The 22,820-nt window shown below is 34.5% G+C and overlaps 2 protein-coding genes across 2 annotated transcripts; both read right to left on the bottom strand.

Annotated features, from left to right (window-relative positions):
- Positions 1-3,655: 3,655 nt before the first annotated feature.
- On the bottom strand, positions 3,656-8,821 carry LOC132550957 (glutathione S-transferase 1-like). Its single transcript, XM_060215060.1, has 5 exons — positions 8,683-8,821; positions 5,981-6,076; positions 5,530-5,648; positions 4,701-4,805; positions 3,656-4,175 (listed from the first exon to the last, which is right to left on the bottom strand). Exons 1-5 carry the CDS (start codon positions 8,819-8,821, stop codon positions 4,011-4,013), a joined length of 624 nt encoding a protein of 207 aa, XP_060071043.1. The 3' UTR covers positions 3,656-4,010.
- Positions 8,822-12,774: 3,953 nt separating this feature from the next.
- Positions 12,775-19,260, bottom strand: LOC132550903 (GTPase IMAP family member 7-like). Its single transcript, XM_060215006.1, has 4 exons — positions 19,172-19,260; positions 17,858-17,986; positions 14,390-14,590; positions 12,775-13,895 (listed from the first exon to the last, which is right to left on the bottom strand). Exons 1-4 carry the CDS (start codon positions 19,257-19,259, stop codon positions 12,916-12,918), a joined length of 1,398 nt encoding a protein of 465 aa, XP_060070989.1. The 5' UTR covers position 19,260; the 3' UTR covers positions 12,775-12,915.
- Positions 19,261-22,820: the final 3,560 nt, after the last annotated feature.

The following is a 22,820-nucleotide window of genomic DNA, read 5'->3' as shown; positions in this document are numbered from 1 at the left end:
TGTTGGTTCCGTCCAATATTGTTTATAAAATTTTGACTTGATAACACTGTTTACACATTTTGAATACACCTATCCATAGACATTCATTGCTTTTTATTTCCATGCACTCTTGCACGACCAATGTATTTCAATAGCTTACTGACGATATTTGCTTTTGATAAAAGCGCGGTTCCTATCATTACCTTCACCGTGGCAGAAAATATCATTCAAAAGGCACTGTTGTCTAGATCTAATCATTGTCTATATATGACTGACTGTTATGAAAATGAAGATATACGTTGAATGATTTAGTATTACTATGTTTTCAACTTGCAAAATTGTATGATAAGATTCATTTCAATCATAAGGAAACACTGAATGGGAACCACATCAAGTGCCAATAACGACAGCGTTTAAACACAGACCCCAATGCTTTATCAGCTTTATTTTTTTTTAAAAATTCGTACAAGGTTAGCATGATGATCGCATAAATACCCAATTATCGAGTTGGTTTCGGGATGCCGAGGGATTCCTATCCGTAACTATTTCATATATCTGTAAATCTGACCGACATTATCGCACTTTCATTTTTAAGATATCTATTCTTCCGTGTTCCTTATGCCTATATCATTGAGAAAGTAAGGGGGAAGGATTGTGATATGTTGTGTAGTTTTGACAATTAATTATTTGTAGCCCTCTGAAAAAGCCAATACATGTAGCTGAAAATATACCCTAAACGTCGAAAGTAAGACGGGACTTAGTTTCTCTGATAATAAGCAAATGCAGGTTTACGAATGGAAGAAACTACAGGCTTATTTTCAGTAAATCATTATTTGTGGGGTCGGATTGTGAGTTTTTATGGTATTGATAAAAAGACATATTTAAAACATGTACAAGCGGTGCTCATTGGTTTCTGTTCCAATATTCACGTGTTAATTAATAGTTCTTTCATAAACTTACCGAAAACAGAAACCAAGACCAAAGAGACTTTAGTACTTAGCTTTTACTTTTAAATACAGTTATGGATGTTTGTCTTTAAATAACAAAACAAAAACAAAAAATAAATCTACATTCTCACTTCGTAACTGAATTGTAAATATAAGGACAAATTATAGAGGATTTATATTACGTGTGAATAATTAATACAAATGTAACATAATGGATATTTAATTCCGTGAAATAATCCCAACAACGGAAGGATCAACTTACAATACACGATTTCAAGATACGCGAGGGCTGATTGATGATAAGCTGTGACCTTCATATATACGAGTTTGACTTTTGGCTGACAAATCGATTGTTTTTCAACATAATCCCCTTCAGTATCTATACACTTTTGTCAGCGATGTTTAAGGACACTAAAGTCACTTTTAAAGATTTCAAGAGGACTTGACCGTTCAGAAAGTCCTCCACTGCATGTATGACGTAATCATCTTACCGAATGTGGGTACCAGAAATGGCCTTTTTCAATTCTAGAATTAGATGAATGTCTTATGGTGTGAGATCAGGCGAATAATAGTTAATGACATCCATGACAATGACAGACCTGTGGACAGAGGTATTGACCTAGCGGAACAATACACTTTTACCGAGTTTTCCACGACGCTTGAGTTTAATGTTTTCTCCTACCTACCTAAGAAATTATGCAGACTATGTGCCATTGATTGTTTGTCCCTTTTGCAGATAACATATCATCAGAATACAATCAGCATCCCAGAAAACCGAGACCATAACCTTTCCTTTGCCTTCTGAACTAGGGCTCTTCCATTGTTTAGGTGTGAAATGATGGACTCACGGTTCACCCATAGTCTCGGGCTGAAAGCTTCCTCATTGCAAGATCTTCCTTAGATGGAATCCCGAAGGTATTGCCACGTTTAATTCCGTCCCCCACCTTTTCACTGTAGCATATAAAGGGGTATCATTCCTAAGTGTTGCTACCATATCAGTATGGATATACTTAAGAACTAGGTTTTTCTTATGTCAAATATTAAATCACTGCTCTGTCAGCGGTTTTTGTTCATTTTCTAAAAGTCACTTGCCTTGTTTACTTTAGATTGCTACCTCTTCGACGTAATCTGTCCAAATGGCACCAGTCTTTGGATACACAGCCTAAAAAAGTCAGTGAATTGTAGAGCTGAAAAAGGACACCCCTGCTTAATTTCTTTAATACTTGGAATTCCATTAATGTACGTTAATACATTACATACATAACATGTTCTATGAATTATTGGTTTTCACAAACAAGTTTTCCATCTGAATTCAAAGGAACTTGACTAAATGTCGGTGATACTTTTCTTTACGAACAACATTTTAGGATATATTATGTTTTCAATAAGAACGTTTTGCTGGTAATCTTTCTATATCGGTTATGTTAGGCATTTTATACACGTCATCTTTTAATTATTACTTATGACGTTAGGTGTTTTGTGTATATTTCTATAACCTATATTGTTGCCATATTCATTGTAAACATTCATTTAAATAAATGACAATTATCGGGAAACAATCTTTGTTATTTTTTCCATAACCATAATGAGACAGCTGTGAAGATTGTGTCTTTGTTGATTTACAACATAAATATCTATATCGCCATGTTATCACGTGACTGGAAATCATGCTAGGTAAAATTAACTTGTGATGTTTATTGAAATCTTAATCAATAGTTCTACTGTTAGGTTTTGTTGTGATAAAGCGTTTTTGTGTTTATTGATAAACACGTTGTTCTATGTCAGGGCCATATTATTGATAGACACCAGATGGTGATGAGGATGTGTCAATAAGGGGGAACACATCAATATAAGAAACTTGATTCATCAGATTTATCACAGTGTACAATCAAATAGAACATTTATATGTAAATGCGTTAACAGGTCTAAAGTTTTATTTTGGAATAAGATCTGTGCGTACCATTGGATAGTCTACGTTATATCATGATAATTTTTCATATGTCATTTCTCTTTGGAATAAAATATGTGCATTCTGTGATTGGCGTCTGGTGGTGACCGTCTATATTTCTAAAGAAACTGACACAACGTTATAGACGGAAATAAGTTCGTCGACATCATGATGGGAGGAGTCACCTCGGGCTTTTATAGCCCAATTTCGTCACACTCTAGTTACAGTGTATATATCTACGATGTTCGCTTGTTGTTACCATGACATTTGGAAAGCATTAGAAATTATGTATGTATATCATGTCTGACCGATAAAAATCTCAAGTTTCATTTTTCATGATATTGTGAAAGTTAGAAAATTGAAATATGAACTATTTGGTTAGAGTATAACTAGGTATATAAAGAGGATAGCAGGAATTGTTGGATGTTGTCTCGTTTTGTCTGTACAGTATTGTATTAGACTGATAGTTACTGACCAAATATATAATATCATAATTGATTACATTTTCGTAGTTAAATACAATGTTTTATGGTGAAAATAAGATACATGTAACATATATTGATAATTTCACCTACTTTTGACCAATCAAATCGCAGTATTTCCAGCTGTGCGTACTTACTGTTGTAGTGAACCTGTCAGATCAGATTATTTCCTGATACGCGGGTTAAACTTGTGATACCCCAATAGATGAAATATGGAATTCTAAATTTAAAATGAAAAACGGAACAATGACTTACAACAGAATACAAATTTATTAACCTGAAAATAACTTAAAGACAAGTACTATCCCCATTCATACTCATATACCGACACATTATAACTATAAGTGTGAAGATATTTCAGAAGAAATATTTCAACTTTTTATACTAAACCAAACATGTTTTCTCAGACTTGATCACATGATATGTATATACAGATAGCCACGTTTAACAGCACACAATATGGATTCACATAGTTTACATTTGGTCGAATTGCTGGTTGTTTGCAACATTTTGTTAAAACATTGATGATGGGCAGCCATCGTACTTCTACTGACTGAAAGATGGTTATGAACAAAACTGACCCATCCTCTTTATATCAATTACTAAATTGAACAGATTTTCGGGACAGGTTTTCCTTTAAAGCCTCCGAACGATTTAGAACCAAGTGTTTGGTCGTTTTTTAATCCATTCAGCTATCTTTGGTCGTGATGCTATCCTCTCCTTGAATTCTCTGAGGTCGTCCCATTTTGCCATAGTTTCTGGAAAATCGCTCGTCATATTTTCCAAAACAGTGAACACTTTAACGTCAGCTATAGTAAGCTGAAATAGAAACGCATGATTTATAAAATGCGCAGAACATATGTACTAGGCAATATTCAGAAATTATCTGGAGTCGATAAATTATGTGCGCTACATGTTTAAATCTTTGAAGAATAAAACAACAAATTCTGTCTCTGAATATTCTACTGTAATACCTGGTGATTTCTGACAAGACACGTTTTATTCCACAAATTCCATTTCGAGTCTTTGATGATGGCCAGATTGAAAGTGTTCACGACCATCTCCGAATAAATTCATAACGGGACCGCACGGGAGATTTTTTAACGACGTGGACAACTTTCAGGCTCCTATTCTTTTAGTTATGTAGTCGCCAACTTGTCAAAGTCTACTACTAACCTTTAAAATATATCACCCACGGTATATATATATATATATATATACGGCGACATCAAACAGAAGTTAAAGTATTATTTTGGAGAGGCCGGCACCTGCCTTTAAAAAAAAATAATTCAATCTTCCATGATGTCTCTGGGTGCACATTCTTTGTTACCCGTAACAACTCACTTCAGTTCCGACAAAAAATCCATGACCGCCAGCTTGTAGTTCTCTCGACAACAGTTTCAAATAACCCGTTAAATCTTCACCCTCAACCTTTTTCATCTTTTCCGCCTGAAAATCAAACAGTTACGAATTAAAAGGAGACTGAATTTTGTAAAGAAAATTACAAAGAAACACGTCTCAGTTGATTCTATAAAATCATCTAGATGGGAAATCGTTTGAAGGACAGTGCTAAATCATATTAAGAGACGGATTCGTGCTTTGTTGTGAAGCTGATATTGACGTCTGATACGTTGTGTAAGAGATGCTTATAATCATTGTAACTATTGGAAACTTACACCATTAAGTAGGTTAATGCAGTAAAAATTGTTTGGTTCTCCTGTTTAATTCTAAATTTAAATCCAAATTCATATTGAAATGTAATATTCACTTGTGTGTTCTTTGTTGCGTTAACCTAACACCGGGAGTGTTTTGGGACAGTATATTACTCATGATTTAAAAACGATGAATACAGGTTGTTCATGTCAAATCACAAGAATACAAATAGCGTTGAAGTGATGCCAGATATTTACGGCAATGTTCTCAAAAGATAGTTAGTGGGTAACAGGGGTAATCTGAACGAAATGGCTCTCTCTCATCAAATAACAAGCAAAATGACTTGTGTGATCCCAATTTTTTCCTTTTTTTAATTGATGCTTTGCTATTATGGTTAGGGCAACATAAACGTTGTTTTGCTGTCGCCATAAGACATCCCCGAGCCGACCCGGTGCCTCCTGTCACAACGGGTTCTTCGTTATCAAACTAAAAGAAATATAGATAAGTTTAACATACTTGCCTTGATCAGGGGGTCCTTTTCAAAAAGCGCTGGTATTAGTATTTTATCGACCAGATCATCGATGATGTTCATGACCAGGTCAATTCTGTACTCTTCCATGACATCGCCGTTGTACATACCTGTGTAATGGGAAGTGGTAGCCTCGTGGTACATATAATTAACATGATGACCCTCAATAATACGAAATGTTATCAACCTCCTGTAATACCAATCATAGAGGACAGGTATTCAAAGTAAATACCGCGGAAGAGAACTGAGTTATTTCACTCATGAGACATTTTTCTTATTTATACATGTTCTATGGAAAGATTTCACATCTGCTTATCACTGACTTAATGCGTTTTTAATTATTTGATAATATGGTTTTAAAATGTACTCGAAAATGAATGAATAACAAAACACAATAATGAACATAAATACATGGGACAGAAATATAAGAACGAGGACTCACCAAACCTCCTACCGAGGTATCTGAGGATGGCTGATGACTGACTGAGAACAATCCCCTCGTCGGTCTCCAGGATAGGGAGGGTATGTGTAGGTGTTGCTGTTGGTATCAACAGAAACGTCCGTTAAATTCCCGAGGGAAACTATAGGGATTTCACCAGTACAAATCGTACTTGATAATTCATTTAATATACATATTGGTTATCAGGACATCAGCGACAAAAAGTGCACGTGCTCGTTACTTCTTAAATTTCAACAATGATGTTTTCATGTGTAATAGAGTATCAGTTATTATCTTAGTAAAGAGTTTCGCACTCTTGGAGTTATCTCCCCTATTGTAGTAGTTCCTTTCCTGTGGTTACGATTTCCTGTATTTTTGTAAGAATGTGTCAGTTATCTAACTAAAGACAGCGTCAGTGACATAATGAATTATACCTTATATTTGATGGGATTATGTTTGATCTAAATTGAGGTTATTTTGGTTGTGCTTTAAAAGAAGTGCGGTTTTCACATACAAAAATGCACTGTGATTAATACGATCTCTGTCTTTCAGTAGACAGGGCACGCTTTTCATTACACCGGATACCCTGGTTCGATTCATGTCGGAGCGTTCGACAGTGACAGAATTTCTTGCTTTTCATAACAAATCAGAAAATGTTTGTCTTTTGTTAAGGATAAGAGCGAATCATGAATATTGAACAGGGAAAGTACGTTGCACGTGAATGTTGTAAGAATGACCGTTTTGTTCGTTCTAGCCTGCTACCACGGAGCGTTCGGTCAGTTTTTTATGACATACATATCGTAATTTCTCAGCAAGAAATATTCATCTAAATAACAAATATAAAGTAAACACTTACATGCCCAATTTTGAATGTTTTCTGTGTTTTATAAAGTTTATTTTTTCATCATCAAGTGCTGACAGTATAACGTCTAAGTTTTTTTTTCATCATCAAGTGCTGACAGTATAACGTCTAAGTTTTTTTTCATCATCAAGTGCTGACAGTAGAACTTCTAAGGTTTTTTTTTCTAGTCTTTGACTTATGGAGTTGTCCCTCTGGTCGCAATCCTGGTTGATTTTCGAGATATGTGACAAAATCAAAGTAATGTTTGTATAGGTGATCGCACTGCTTTCAAGTTTAATGGATTTATTACACCCAAGTGAGACTGTGGGGAGAATTAATGTCGAGTGACAAGAAATCGAGCAACAACATACTGTATACTTCACACCTCTCTCAATGGAAAACGCCCGCTACTACAGTACCCTGCGAACACTTCCACGTGAAATCACAACAACTGCATACTTCACACTTCTCACAACGGAAACGTTTGGGTATTAGAACGTTCGCTACCACAGAGTGGTGCACATCTGATCCCATTTCATTGGTATGCATGATTACGAGACCACGAATGGGGCTGTGTGCAGTGAACAGTGGTAACAAACCTGTGGTAAAGGGGAGAAAATCGATAAGATAGTAATAATTAAGGGGAAAATACAAATGAAAGGATCAATTATAATCATGATGTATGTGACATACAGTAATACAAGTGAATGTTTGTATTTATTATATTAGTCTCTTGTATTCGTGTTCATTCCCGTAAACGTTGGTTACTTTGGTTTTGTCTGATGTACATATATAGTAGGCCCGGAATAGGCATACTATTGTTAATGACGTAGTATACATGTTCTGGACAATGACTGACCACTTGACCTGTGACATGCGCTGTTTAAGTGTTTCTTCCTTTTCCCATCTTCCTGGGGTGTAGAGAGCGAAAGTGATTATAACCTCTGGAGTATCGAGGATGTACATTTTCTTTATTTTCACAATGTTCACAATATGCACAGCACAAATCTGAAATTTCCTTGTCACGAGATTGTAAAACACCCTTCTGCTCCTAGTAAATTATATAACATCTAGCACTTATTTCCGTGTTTGTCATATGAAATGTTCAAACATGTACTTTTCCTTGAAAGATCCATACAGGAAATATCTTAATTATTTATAGGATGAAAATACCACGTATAAAATGGTTTTAGTTTCCTGTATTTTGAACTATTTTAGAACTTACAATTTACTGATATTTCGCTCCATAACAGAGTTATATCTAGCATTGTGTTCCTTCAATGACACCAGAACTTTAGTTACACAATTAACCGGACTTCAAGCTTTCAAACTTTCCAAATCTTCTCGGAATCATTTTGTGATGAATTATCCATACCACATTTATTTAACGTTTAAGAAAAAATCCATAATTTACCTTCACACGAAAATAATCCTCGGCTGAGATAAAGACAGACTGATATTAATATTTGGCAATGACCTTCCTGATACCGAGAAATATCCACTCATATGTACATAGTGTTTTTGCCACTAACTCTTTATGTTTGTTCGAGGTGAGCAGGATACATTTTCATGTTTATATATTGGGGATAAGCGAATGATTGCCTGTTATAATAGATTATATTGTAAAAGAGATAATCACAAAGTTTAAATCCTGTGTATATTTTCTATCGAGAACTGAGTGTCCAATATTACAGGCCTGTCGGCCTTGTCGAAACGTTCGAAACACCTCACTCCGATTCACTAACTTCCATCAAAGTCTGTATGAATACATGGAAACATCTGATATGTTCCGAATAGTGAATAATTCTCGACAGTTGGTTTCTATGTATTCACATTCCATACACATTTTTAAATATATACATACATTCTTTCATTGCATCCCATTTCTCTTTGTTAATGCGAATGTCCTCAAATGGCACTCCTGCTTCGGTAAGAACGATCCGGGTACTTTCTGCTCTTCCGCGGCCGTTGAAATACGTTACCTTCCAGGGCTTACCAGACATCTTGCCTGCCGCTGATAAATAAACAGGACGAGTCATATGGACTACACCATGGCAATCACAGCGAGTCCATTTACTGTGACGACTATAATTTTCAGCACTGCTGGTCGCGATCGTCTCACCTCCGTGATCGGAGCCCGGTAAAATTACGTGTACTATTGTATTAACCTGTTAATGAGTATGTCACCATCAGCTGACCCAACAGTAATTACTTAGGATGTTTAACGGGACACTCAAATTAAAGTAATTATTTTTTTAACTAGTTTTTATTTATTATACAACAGTCATGTTTCAGTTACTTTCATGCCGAAAATTGTTCTCACATTCCCTGTAATAATATAATTGATTTAGACAATGTAACCTGTTGTACTAATTGCTCGATTAAAAGTCGCATTTCCATCCAATCTATAAATGGAATCAATTTGTTTTTATTTATTTAATAAAAATTAAACGTGGCATTTCAGTAAAGCACTAAATAAATCAGTTGACTCCTATTAAAATTACTGTCTACTCATGTGTACACGTTTGTTGCATAAAAACCAAAATTACTCTTAAAAAAATAGTTTAAAAAAGCCTTCCAAAATAGTGATCAGTAATCCCAGTAGTATTTAAATTGTATTGTTGTATACATCTATATAACTGGTCAGGTAGTGTAAGATAATTGACTAGTTCCGGATATTTGACCCGGCCTCCGGATCCTTGTTTTCGTGTTTATATGTGTGTTGTTGTTTTCCGTAGAATAAATTGGCGGTAAAGTGAAGACAGCGTGGTTTTCTAATCTGTGATGTATGGGTTTTATCGTGCCTCTCATAGCCAAGCAAACGGGTTTCCCCTGCACCCCCATAACATGGTGGAGAATATATTTTTTTTCTCTTAAGAATACATTTATATGTTAATTACTACTGCATTGAAATTGATTTCAAATGATTGCTATTGAATAATCCTGTGTGGTTCTTAACCAGTGGATGAGATTTTACAAATAATTCAACTTTATAGTATGAAATCACAAAGTTTTCCACATGAATCTGTAGTGACTATTTACTTATGATCTTGTATGAAATGATTATGATTGCCAGCAATAGAATGTAACAATGTAATTCACTATGAGGTTATACAAATCCTGCGCAATTTGATTTCATTATGTGTTGCGGGCGAAACTGTGAGTGTAACTACCTAGTGCACAGGTGATTGTAAGAGATGTTTGTGGTAACATATATTCAATGTCTTATTGTCAGTTTTTGAAATTTTTCATTACATTACTATTATAACCTGGTTTGTCCTGTATGGAAAAAAATCTGTCATTTATCCTGCAATGATCATGTTTATACACTCAGTTTCATAATAATATTGTGTCATGCTAGTGTGCATCATTTGATCTCTGGGAATAACATGTATACCTTGATCAATTTTCTTCATAAGGTTTATAATATGTCATTAATTGTATCTTTTTGCTGATAACGCTTTCCTATATCAAATTTCCTTTAATTCATGTATTCTAATTAGGATAGAATTCCATATATTGTGTTCCTTTATCGTACACTTGCTGACCAGTGTCTTCCAAAATTGCTTGCAATTTTTTTCCTGGGGGGGGTGGGGGGCGGGGATGTTGTATACATCTATATAACTGGTCAGGTAGTGTAAGATAATTGACTAGTTCCGGATATTTGACCCGGCCTCCAGATCCTTGTTTTCGTGTTTATATGTGTGTTGGGGAGGGGGGGGGGGTGCGGGGATGTTGTATACATCTATATAACTGGTCAGGTAGTGTAAGATAATTGACTAGTTCCGGATATTTGACCCGGCCTCCAGATCCTTGTTTTCGTGTTTATATGTGTGTTGTTGTTTTCCGTAGAATAAATTGGCGGTAAAGTGAAGACAGCGTGGTTTTCTAATCTGTGATGTATGGGTTTTATCGTGCCTCTCATAGCCAAGCAAACGGGTTTCCCCTGCACCCCCATAACAGTATAGGAATCAGTAAAATATCGACAAGCTGTCTTAAACCAAGACCTACTAAAACCTACCTCTTCAGAGGCACTTCATATTTGTAAATACCATATTTATCAGCTTTATCATGGTGGAGTCACAGGAAAACTATTGAACATTGTAAATCTTTTTATTAATGTTTAGAGTCTTGTGTTCAGTATAAGTCTAAGTTGTCTGATTTCTTTACATGCTCACGAGGCTTGACGCATGGACAGGAGTTATCTCCCTTGTTTTATTCCAAAATATGTGAATGACCTTTAAAACGAACTTATAAATACTTCCTTTGTTTTAAAGAGATATTTCTTTGTTTCACCTTATGTATGCACATGATATTGTCACCTTCTCAGAATATGCCTATGGTTAGCAAAAAATGTTAGACTCTTTAAAACTGTATCGTGATAACTGGGATCTGACAGTCAATACAGAGAGAAACTGTTGTATTTCGAAATGGTAGAAGATAAAGAGCTGATGAGAAATTATATTCTAATGGATATGAAGTAGAAATTTTTGGCAGATTTTATTATCTTGGTGTATTGAACAAGGTCGAAAATGCATGTATAATGTATTAAAAACTTGTAATGATTTGTCACTCAATGTAGAATCAAAACTCAACGTATTTTATTGATATGTTTCCTCTGTTCTTAATTATGGTTGCGAAACATGGCGCTTTAATGCCGAGGACACAGTACAAAAAGTACATGTTGATTTTTAAAGAAGAAGAAAAAAGAAGTTAAAAATGCAGAACACCATTTTTTATGGTATACTCGGAATTAGGACGCCTACCTATGCGTATTTTTATGAACTGTCGAATAATGAACCATTGGTTGAAATTAAGCAAATGTAATAATTGTGTCCTTAAATCAATTTACGTATAAATGCAAGAATGTAACCACAGAAACTGTAATTGACGTTGTCAAGTTAAGAAACTATTATTGTCCTCTGGTTTTGGTAACGTCTGGTTAACTCAATATGTTGATAATGAACAGGTATTTTTACGTTGTTTTGAGCAGCGTTTGATAAATGATTTCATTCAAATATGGGATGATTTTGTTGAGCGGTCTTCAAAATGCTATTTCTAAAAAAAAAGTCCTAATATGTAGTTTTACAACATAATTTTATTTAACACAGTCTATCCCAGATGGATATCTTAAACTTATATCTAAATTATGACTTTTATCCCATCAGTTATGTAGAGAAGTTATGTATATCATATTATTCCGAGGGATAATGCGTTATGTCGGATTTATAATCAAAACCAGATAGAAGATGAGCTCCATTTTGTTCAGATCTATCTATTATCAGTAAATATTCGTACAAAGTTCATTAAAAAGTATTATTGGAACCGTCCATCTCCATATAAACCTGTCCAACTGATATCTGTACGTAACAGAAAGGAACTTAGGAAAGTATCAGTAATTGAGTTTATTAGTTCGGTCTAGATTCCCACTTTAATTTATTGTATTTTTACTTAGAAAATTAGCATTGCATGAGTATTTGTTTGTCTACAAGGTCATATATATATATATATATATTGTTGCCGTCCATCCCTTGACTATACCACTCTATACATGTGTATACCCTGCTCGAACCATTATTTAATAGCGTTGATAGTAAATGCTGTCACTGCGTGTAAAATCCTATACATATCTTTCTACGATCTTGTCTTCTTATATTGACAGTGACTTTTTCACTGTTTTAAAGGTATACGTAAAACAGGTATTATCAGACAATCGTTAGCAGGATAATAGTTTTACTTTTCTATATTGTGTCTTCGTCCAAACAAAAATCAATTACTTTCTAACAGATGACTTAATGACGTGTGGGAATGATGCTCGCTACTCATTTATTGGACATGCATATAACAATAATTCAATAATATACATAAAGTACATCGTACTCTGTTGATAAATATATACAGAATTCAACTCAGCGAGCAGAAAAAAATATTTTAACAATAGATCACATGACAGACTATGCACCACACCAATTGAACCACGATATTTATTTTAGTAAACACGTCTGTAACGTATATTTCATTTATACCTGTATGTCTATGTATATATTGGTATAATGTTACATGTGATTCTTCTATGTGCTTATTTACAATGTGTTTTTCATGTTGCTTTTGACTCGAAAATCCGTTTGAATCCATCAACTAAGCCTTTTCCAAAACTTGTAACTTGTGTCCAAATTCGTCTTAGAACACTGCGATCTTCTTTTTCGATTTCTTCTCTGACCGTGTTGCGAACCTCAAGTTTCAATTTCTCCAGCTTCTTTTTGATTTCTTGTTCCCTTGCTAAAAATGTCATCTTCATCGATGATATAATGTGTCCTTCTTGTGTTTGAAGATTCCTCAATCGTTTTTCGCAATCGAGCATCCGTTCATAAAGATCGTCTTTGGAATTAGGTGAGTTCGACCTTGCCGGGCGATCTATTACCGGTTTATGGTTGCGTACATGCTTTCTTTCTGTAGCATTTTCCAGAAATTTGTTTGAGCTATCTCGTAACTCATGAAGCTCTTTCAGCTCTTTGCGGTATAACTCTTGTTGCTTGCGATTCGAGTCTATTCTTGGTTCACATTCTTGAGCAAGTCTATTTTCACATTTTTTAAGTGCAATTCTGGCAGAATCTTTAAACTGCTTTTTTATTTCTTTCTCCCTGTCTTTGATAATTCGTTCCGTTTCACTAAATATACAACTTGTGTAGCATTCTCCTTTGTTTGCAGAAACTATTTCATTAACCATATCGAAAAGTCCCTGCACCTGCTGTTCTGATTCTCTCTCTATAGCAAAGTTGTTAAATGCTAAAAACCGGAAGTCACAGCTTTTTAAAATGGCTGTAAGGTCGGGTGGAGCTTCGCTAACCAAATCGTGCTTGGTCTTCAAACATCTATCTAGCTCATCCTTGCGCGTGAATATCACGATGAGATACTTGTTCATTTCCTCGCCAAACGCTTGTTGAAGCATCCGAACGGCATCACACTCTTCTTTCGTGAACCTATCGATCGAAATTACAAGAAGTATAGCGTGCGGTCCAGGGGCGGACATCCCCACACACTTTAAAATCTCCTTGGTGATTTCATGGTTATCGAGACCTGGAATGTATAAGAATGTTTCACTCTACTAAAGTTGACTTTCATAATAAACCAACACTGCGTGCAACTCAATTGGTTACAACATATCTTTTGGGGATTATATTAATTTTCCTAAACCATCACAGAAATGGCCTGTTACTCATTGAATTTCTCAGTGTTATAATTTTAGGTATACGTCACTAGTTTGATATACCCTTGGACATTTTTCATTGGCAGTGCCAGTCGAAAGTTGCTTGTGATATCATAATATGGATGTCCTGAATAAAAATTTGGGCAACAAATTGTTTAACGTTTAACATTATAACAAAGTTAAAAGACAAAATGTATCTTAATTTTGTTTTCACTTCATATAAAATTTAATGAGACTAGTCTCAAACTTGTAAAATTTCGTTTCATGAGATGTCATAGAAAATGAAAGCATATCTTAAAACCTATATATTTTATCAACGGGTTTAAGATGTTTCATTATCAACGATTCCTTGTCAAACATGTACCTGTGTCGAAGAGTCCGGGAGTGTCGACTACCGATAGCATCCGTCCGAACCGCAGACTGGTCCCCCTCCGACATACCCTTGTCACTGACCTACATGACACCGCCGACTGGAACGCCTTCTTTCCTAGTATCATGTTTCCGGTAGCACTTTTACCTGTGCCGGTCTTTCCTATCAGTATCAGTCGGGTCTCGTTCTCAACACCTGCAATATAGATAATGCCCTTTGTAAAACTGATTATCGCAATACCGGCATCAATGACACAAATTATAGTTCGTATTGAGAACAAATATGGTTATACGCACAGGGACACGAGAGCTTGTTACATGTACCATGTTCTCACGTCCCTGTGATACACTGTATTATAAGTATAGAAAATATAATATTTATCCAATGGAAGAATGCACAAGTGACAATGAAACTTCACAAAGGCGTTTAGGTAAAATAAAGTAGACTTCCCAGCTCATAGCGTCTGCCAAGATATCTAATGTTTAACACAGGAATTTCACCCACGATCTAATGACAGTATATATGAATGTATTATAGTCACGGAACACAATGGATGTAATCCATTCCGTACATGCGTACTCTTAGTAGACGAGGTTCTTTGGACAGGTGTCCGAGCTGAGGAACGTGCGCGGTGGCGTATTGCTCGATATCGCACGTGAGTAAGGTGCGACACAAGTGTCAGTCGGGATAATAAATAGCATTATAGTGTAGCATGGTCATTCAAGTCTTGACAGTCAACCTGTTCTGGCATATACTTATTTTTCTTATGATTTTCGATGTTCGCTTTTCTGTATGTAGCAAAACCTTCACGGAGCTCCGGAAGTGACTCGCTAATACCGGAAGTTGGAGGAATAATTGACGTCGGAAGATTTCGTGAATGGCTCAATATGATTGAATTTTGTTGTAAGAATAAAGCTAGATGACCGTCGAAGGCTACACCCATATATAAGTGTTGAGTTTTATGTGATAAATTCATGTTCGTTTCAACGTAGTGAGTTACAATCATAACAGACCTTATTAATGATAGGCAATAATAAAAGATTTGATGGACATCGGCTTACAGCAACAGCTTTATATTTTAACAAACAATGACAATGAAGTAGGGGATCTTGGCTAGGCAGCTGAACAGGATGCATCAATTAAATAATTTCCTTGTCACGAGCTCTGAACGCTTTCAGATAATGCGGTCATCAAATATCATGTATATATAAATGAATCATCGATTAGAATCATATGAGCCCAATCGTACATTAAATATTACGAAAGACACACAAGTTAGTAAACCTTGTTTACAAATCTATAATCAGATACAGTAATTGCCAATTACTCAAAATTCATTCTATTTATTGGGGTTTATTTTCAATGATTTCGAGGATGTAATAAGGAACTGTTAAGATTAGTTAAAAGTGATTTATTTCATATGTTCCCTCGAAATCAAGCGTTCATGAAATAGGTATTTTTAAAAGAACCTCGTGAACAAATTAATTTTAAAGTAACTAATTTAAATGTGTTTTAAAGTTGTTTCGTCCCTCTGGGAAAGCTATGTATTTACTACAGATAGCTATGTATCTACTACAAATATAACAGATAGTTACGTATCTACTACAGAAATAATAGATAACTACGTATCTACTACAGATATAACATATAACTACGTATCTACTACATATATAATAGATAACTACGTATCTACTACAGATATAACAGATAACTACGTATCTACTACATATATAATAGATAACTACGTATCTACTACAGATATAACAGATAGCTATGCATCTACTACAGATATAACAGATAGCCACGTATCTACTACAGATATAACAGATAGCTATGCATCTACTACAGATATAACTGATAGCTATGTATCTAGATATAACAGATAGCACGTATCTACTACAGATATAACAGATATAGCTACAGATATAACAGATAACTACGTATCTACTACATATATAACAGATAGCCACGTATCTACTACAGATATAACAGATAGCTATGCATCTACTACAGATATAACTGATAGCTATGTATCTACTACAGATATAACAGATAGCTACGTATCTACTACAGATATAACAGATAACTACGTATCTACTACAGATATAACAGATAACTACGTATCTACTACATATATAATAGATAACTACGTATCTACTACAGATATAACAGATAGCTATGCATCTACTACAGATATAACAGATAGCTATGCATCTACTACAGATATAACAGATAGCCACGTATCTACTACAGATATAACAGATAGTTATGTATCTACTACAGAAATAATAGATATCTATGTATCTACTACAGATATAACAGATAGCTACGTATCTACTACAGATATAACAGAAAGTTATGTATCTACTACAGATATAACAGATAGTTACGTATCTACTACAGATATAACAGATAGCTACGTATCTACTACAGATATAACAGATAGCTAGGTATCTACTACAGATATAACAGATAGTTACGTATCTACTACAGATATAACAGATAACTACGTATCTACTACAGATATAACAGATAGTTATGCATCTACTACAGATATAACAGATAGCTATGCATCTACTACAGATATAACAGAAAGCCACGTATCTACTACAGATATAACAGATAGCTATGTATCTACTACAGATATAACAGAAAGTTATGTATCTACTACAGATATAACAGATAGTTACGTATCTACTACAGATATAACAGATAGCTACGTATCTACTACAGATATAACAGATAGCTACGTATCTACTACAGATATAACAGATAGCTACGTATCTACTACAGATATAACAGATAGCTACGTATCTACTACAGATATAAAAGATAACTACGTATCCACTACAGATATAAAAGATAACTACGTATCTACTACCATTTGTACAACATGTCCAAACTTTTACATCAAAATACCATTATGCAAAGCTCATGGCGAGAGAAACCATGCTGTGTTTTAATAAAATGTTGATTACCGATCAGCTTACTGTCTTTTTGAGTTTTTAATCATACTAAAAGAAAGGCTTCTAGTATTGGAAATCTTATATCAGAATAAGGGTACACAAAACAGGAAATTGACAATCAATAACATTAAACCTTGGTGAGGTGAGTTATTACGAACGTCCAAGTCTAGGTATTACTTGTAGAATTATGTACAAAACCTTTTAATTACATCGGTATTGTAATCTTATTTAAAAATATCATTTGTTGGATAATTTAAAGAATAAGCAATGTAAAGCCAAACATTGAATTAAACTACTACATCATCCAGCTAGAGGCTTCAGTAATGATCTACTCTTTACAACAAACCTAACACATTCTTTATTTCCTAACATTTGATTCACACCAGTCCTTAAAGACACAACACTGTATGGTACAATGATATTCATTTTTTGGTGTACAAACTGGAAGATCCGACTTTTGGTGTAGTTTGATAAGTCTTTTACTTCAAATACTTACCTGTCTGGTTCAGTGTGGCCATTTGATTGTCTATCTGTTGGTGACGATTTGAGAAACAGCCTTCACAAATGAGAGCGTCCGTGCTAGAGTAGTAACCACATTCATCACATTCCCACTTATCGCCGTCATCTGAATTGGGAAATAAAACACCATTGCTCGGATGTAATCATCTACCAACAGTCTAACTATAAACAATCTAGAGAATATAGGCCTGTAATATGTTTCCCACGTAAATTTACCTTCCAAAAATGTACTTGTAATTCCCTAGAAACTGATAACGAAATGATTGAAGCATTGATTATAAGACATCCGAAGAAACACAATTTTACACCATTACTTGTCTATATCCTATGTCACCATTGTAGCTGTCTTGTAACAGCTTATATTGTATGGACAACAGTCAGAAACAGCTTATAACTACACACTAGCATAAAAATAGAGACAGACACGATTATAAAATGTTAATTTTAAAAGATTGTAAGTGTATTTGTAAGATAACAAGAGGAGGGGTGGCAATTACCCAGCGGAAAAAAAATGATAACAGGGGTGTGCCATCCTACAAAATAAAGAAAGGAGGGAGCGACACGAATCCGTCAAAACCTCAAAGGGGAGAATAACAGTCAGGTTACAAAAAAAAGGAAAGTAACAGTAGGACTACAAAATAACAAATTAGGAGTGACAGTTATCCTACTAAACGATAAAGGAGTAGTGAAAGCTAGCCTACAAAACAATAAAGGAGAAGTGACAGTTAGCCTACAAAACAATAAAGGAGGAGCGACAGTTAGCCTACAAACCAATAAAGGAGGAATGACAGTTAGCCTACTAAACAATAAAGGAGGAATGACAGTTAGCCTACAAACCAATAAAGGAGGAATGACAGTTAGCCTACAAAACAATAAAGGAGGAATGACAGCTAGCCTACAAAACAATAAAGAGGTGTGACAGTTAGCCTACAAAACGATAAAGGAGGAGTGACAGTTAGCCTACAAAACGATAAAGGAAGTGTCACAGATAGCCTACAAACCATAAAGAAGGGTGACTAACTTCCTACAAATATATTAAGATGGAAGTTGAGCAACGAGTGTATGAAACAATAAATGGAGATGGTGATGATATAACATATAAGGTTGAAAGTGACAGGTAGTGCAAAAAAAAAAAACAAGCGGATGACAGTTTGTCTGAATGATAACAGAAAGATCAAAGCTAGCTTAAAAAGCAAAATATACGCAGGAAAAGTTTGTTTACACAACAATTAGGATAACAAATTAAGCCTGATGAATACCTGCTGCAAAGGAATACTGTGATTGTACTTACGTTGTCGGGTTGCCGGACAATCCGCTGATGTGTTGAAATATTCGGGCTCCATACTCAACAATGTCTCATTTTGAAATAATTCAATCATTGAAGTAACGTGATTTATTTTTGTCCTGGTTAGTAGTTTCCACGCCAACACAATACTCCCATGATGCGGAAAAAGGTCGTTAAAGAATGATATCAGTTTATATTCTAGACAGCCGCGAGCAAAGATCAATCTGTCGGAAATTCCCCTTCTGTTTCCGGAAGTCAAATAGGGAAGTACATATGTTTTAATGATTATGTATAAATTTCTTTAAGAGAAAAGTAAGATTTCTAGGGGTTCATTTTCTTTTTGTTTCCTTTTTATGTTTTTTTTTATTAAAGATGCACATTTTGTCAATTATTCACGTAATATCGACTTGATCTCAGCTTATTGTTTAACTGGTTCCTAGTAGTTCATGGAGTGTTTGAAAAATAGAGCAGACCGAACCGAGCAACTTTTTAAAGGCACATTTTTCAATACAAGTTGATTACGCGTGATTCCATGAAATCATGTGCCACATTGTTTTTTAAAGTTGAGTCCCACTGAAATACCATGATATTTGATTTTATTGAAAACAAATAAACGGACACTGACCAAAAGAATAAAAATTCTGATTTATGAACACGATACTTAAAAGTAATAACTTTTCAAATGCCAAAAGAAATAACATTTCTGTCCTCATCATCGCTTACCCCAAGTAAAACTAAAATAATGTAGCGTTCCCAAATTAGTGATTAATGACATAGAATACCGACATTTCCACTCGTGCCTCGCACCCGTCAGAATATCGATATCCTGTCAAACTCAGGAAGAATATATAATATCCAATGGTAACTCAAATGCGTCCTCTTTATGTCGCATATAAACTATATGAAATATATGTATCCGACAAAAACACTTAAATGACATTGTAAATGTTTGTTCACAAAATGATTTTTTTTAAATGGTGAATATTTAAAACTGTATGTGGTTTCAGTCTTTCTTTACCTCACTATTAACAAACTGCTATGATTTGTTTTGGAAGATTATATCTCCTATGTATTTTTGTATACCATCTATTTGATAAACACCTATATTTTACAGTTAAATATGGATAAAGCAATTAAAATGAATCTAAAGTCAAATCTAAGAATCAATTACGATCACAGATTGATCTGCAAACCACCTCCAACTGTATCGTTCCATCATGCATGTAAAAAGGAGAATGCGTAAATGATATCAATTACAAAGTCAGCCTTATATGTAAACTAAAACAAGACAACAGAAGGGCACAGTTCGTTGAGTTTGGTGGTCAGCTCTTCCAACAAACTTTTTCCATAGCTATACGAACTGTCTTATTTTCCTTGTACCTTTTCTGGAGTTTCCATGCAAATCTTTCTTTAGTTTCTTAGTTTGCCCTTATTTTGTGGAATTTGAGTTTTTTGTTTTTTGTTCTAATAGTTATGCCAATAGTCTGTTGAAAGATGCCACCATCAAACTCGACGAATATATTGTCAACAAGAAACTTGATCCCATCTACGATCGTTTCTTCTGTATATGTCGTCTTAGATTTGGATTTGTTTTTCACGAAATAGTTTTTGAAACAAAAGCTCTCATAACAAGATAACGAAGGCGTTCAGTTTGGAATGGGGTATTCGAAAGTGCAGAGTGGGAAAATAAAAAGTTCCTTGGGAAGAGGATTTTAAAAGTTGATCAAAAACTGTTTGGAGAGCTTTGAAAACACAAATTGTTCTTTACATTACTAAAGTAAAATTACTGAAGTACAATAATGCTGTAACCCTGCTACGATAAAACTTATAATGATAGTGAAGACTTTGATTAAAGGTTAGGTAAACAACTAAATGAACCAGCAATAAAATGTTTAGTATATGGAATCCTGTAACGTTTTGAAATTCATTATAAAAGAGAGTAAGGAACGGTAGAGACAGATAATTATTACATCATACAGCTTCAATATTGGAGCGCAATTAGCCAGTGTAGTCGAACCTCGTTAACGGGAACTCGGCTGGGCCGAGGGAAAACTTCGAGATAATTGAGTATTCGATTTAAGGGAGTTCGAATGTTTTTATGTCAAGTTAGGCAGGACCGACAAAATGCTTCGAATAAAACAGGGTTATAGATGGAAAAGACATCAGAATATGTCGCTAAGATACCGACATTGTCGTTCTACCGCCTCAGTCGCAATAATTTGATGTCGCATAAATGACATGTTTTCGGCATATATTGTATTTATTGCTTATTTCTGATTCGGAGATCCTTTATTCTCAAGAACTTTAGAACCTCAGCTTTGTAATTTCAATCAGGAAGCAGTAAACAGTGTCTCGACGAGGCCATTTGTTACCATTAATTATATTTTGGATGAAAAATAAATGCTTACTAAAATTGGACTAGTCATATTGAAGTGGACTATGTAGAGCTCCATACTTTCCAAAATAATGTTTTTGCAACAAGCTTTTCATCAAGTGGAATTTCCTTGGTGTCTACACGTGGTCGTGTTGTGAACCCGTTCGTAATTTATTACCATGACAGGTGCTCAGAAATCAAAATTTTAGATGCAGTTGTAGTTTTCGCCTGGAATTAGTGATATCTTAGCATTTCTTGAGTCGATAACCATAGTAATCACAAGTCAGTTTACTATAACGATACACCTCTTTGAGAAAGAAAACAAATGAAACATTTTGTAATTTATCTAAAGGACCACGAATCAAAATCGGATATGTTGATTGAATTTCCATCTATTTCTTTATTTCATTTTACTTATCTATTTATTTTTTTTTTTTTTTTTTTTATTTTTATTTTTTTTTTTTTTTTGTGAGATATGATCGATTTTCGATTGAGTAGTATGATTGTCCTTCTACATACTACATACTATCTGTATTAGACACGTGTTGGAAATACAGAATACTTAGAATGAACTGGTATCACTTGTTATAGTCTCGTGGTAATGTTTATGGAAAAAAATGCTTTAAATTCACCTTATTAACAAATTAATTCAATGTGATCATGTGAAGGGTTTCCCCTACAGTTCTGTTGACGCGATGACGTCACAATCAACGTGTCTAAATTTATTGAGGTACGTGTGTAAACAAAGCGATAGTTTTAAAAAATAAGATAAAGAAAATGTGTGAAACATTTTTTTATTTATAATTCGGTCGATTTTTAAAAATCAACATATGAAAATATATATGTTCTAAAAGCACTGAATATACCAACAAGAATAAACACTTGTAAGGGGCATAACTCCGTCAATAATACGGCGTCTCAGAAAGACAGCATGTTGTATCTTATTTATATTTCAATTTTGGTGATTTAAAGCGTCAACAAACATATTACGTTGTCATGGCATTCGGTACAATAGAAGTAGATACCCGTGTTAAAATTATCATCATATTGTACTAGGTTTAGTATGTTAAACGTATCTAGGAATTTCCATCGCAAAATCTAACGTCGAACTTTACCCCATGTTGCAGATACATATGTACATATATAAGTATATATCATGTATGATAAATGGATTACTATCCCTGCTGATGACTACACAATGTAAGTAATTAACATATATCATAATATATTTTTAAAAAATGCCCTCTCTGCTTGTTTGATTTCTTGAATCTAATAATTCAG

The sequence above is a fragment of the Ylistrum balloti genome, unplaced genomic scaffold (genome assembly GCF_031769215.1).
Source record: "Ylistrum balloti isolate Yb309-2 unplaced genomic scaffold, AGI_CSIRO_Ybal_v1 Utg369624, whole genome shotgun sequence".
NCBI lineage: Eukaryota > Metazoa > Mollusca > Bivalvia > Pectinida > Pectinidae > Ylistrum > Ylistrum balloti.
The sequence above is the reverse complement of the archived record's forward strand: the minus strand, read 5'-3'. Positions and strand labels throughout refer to the sequence as shown.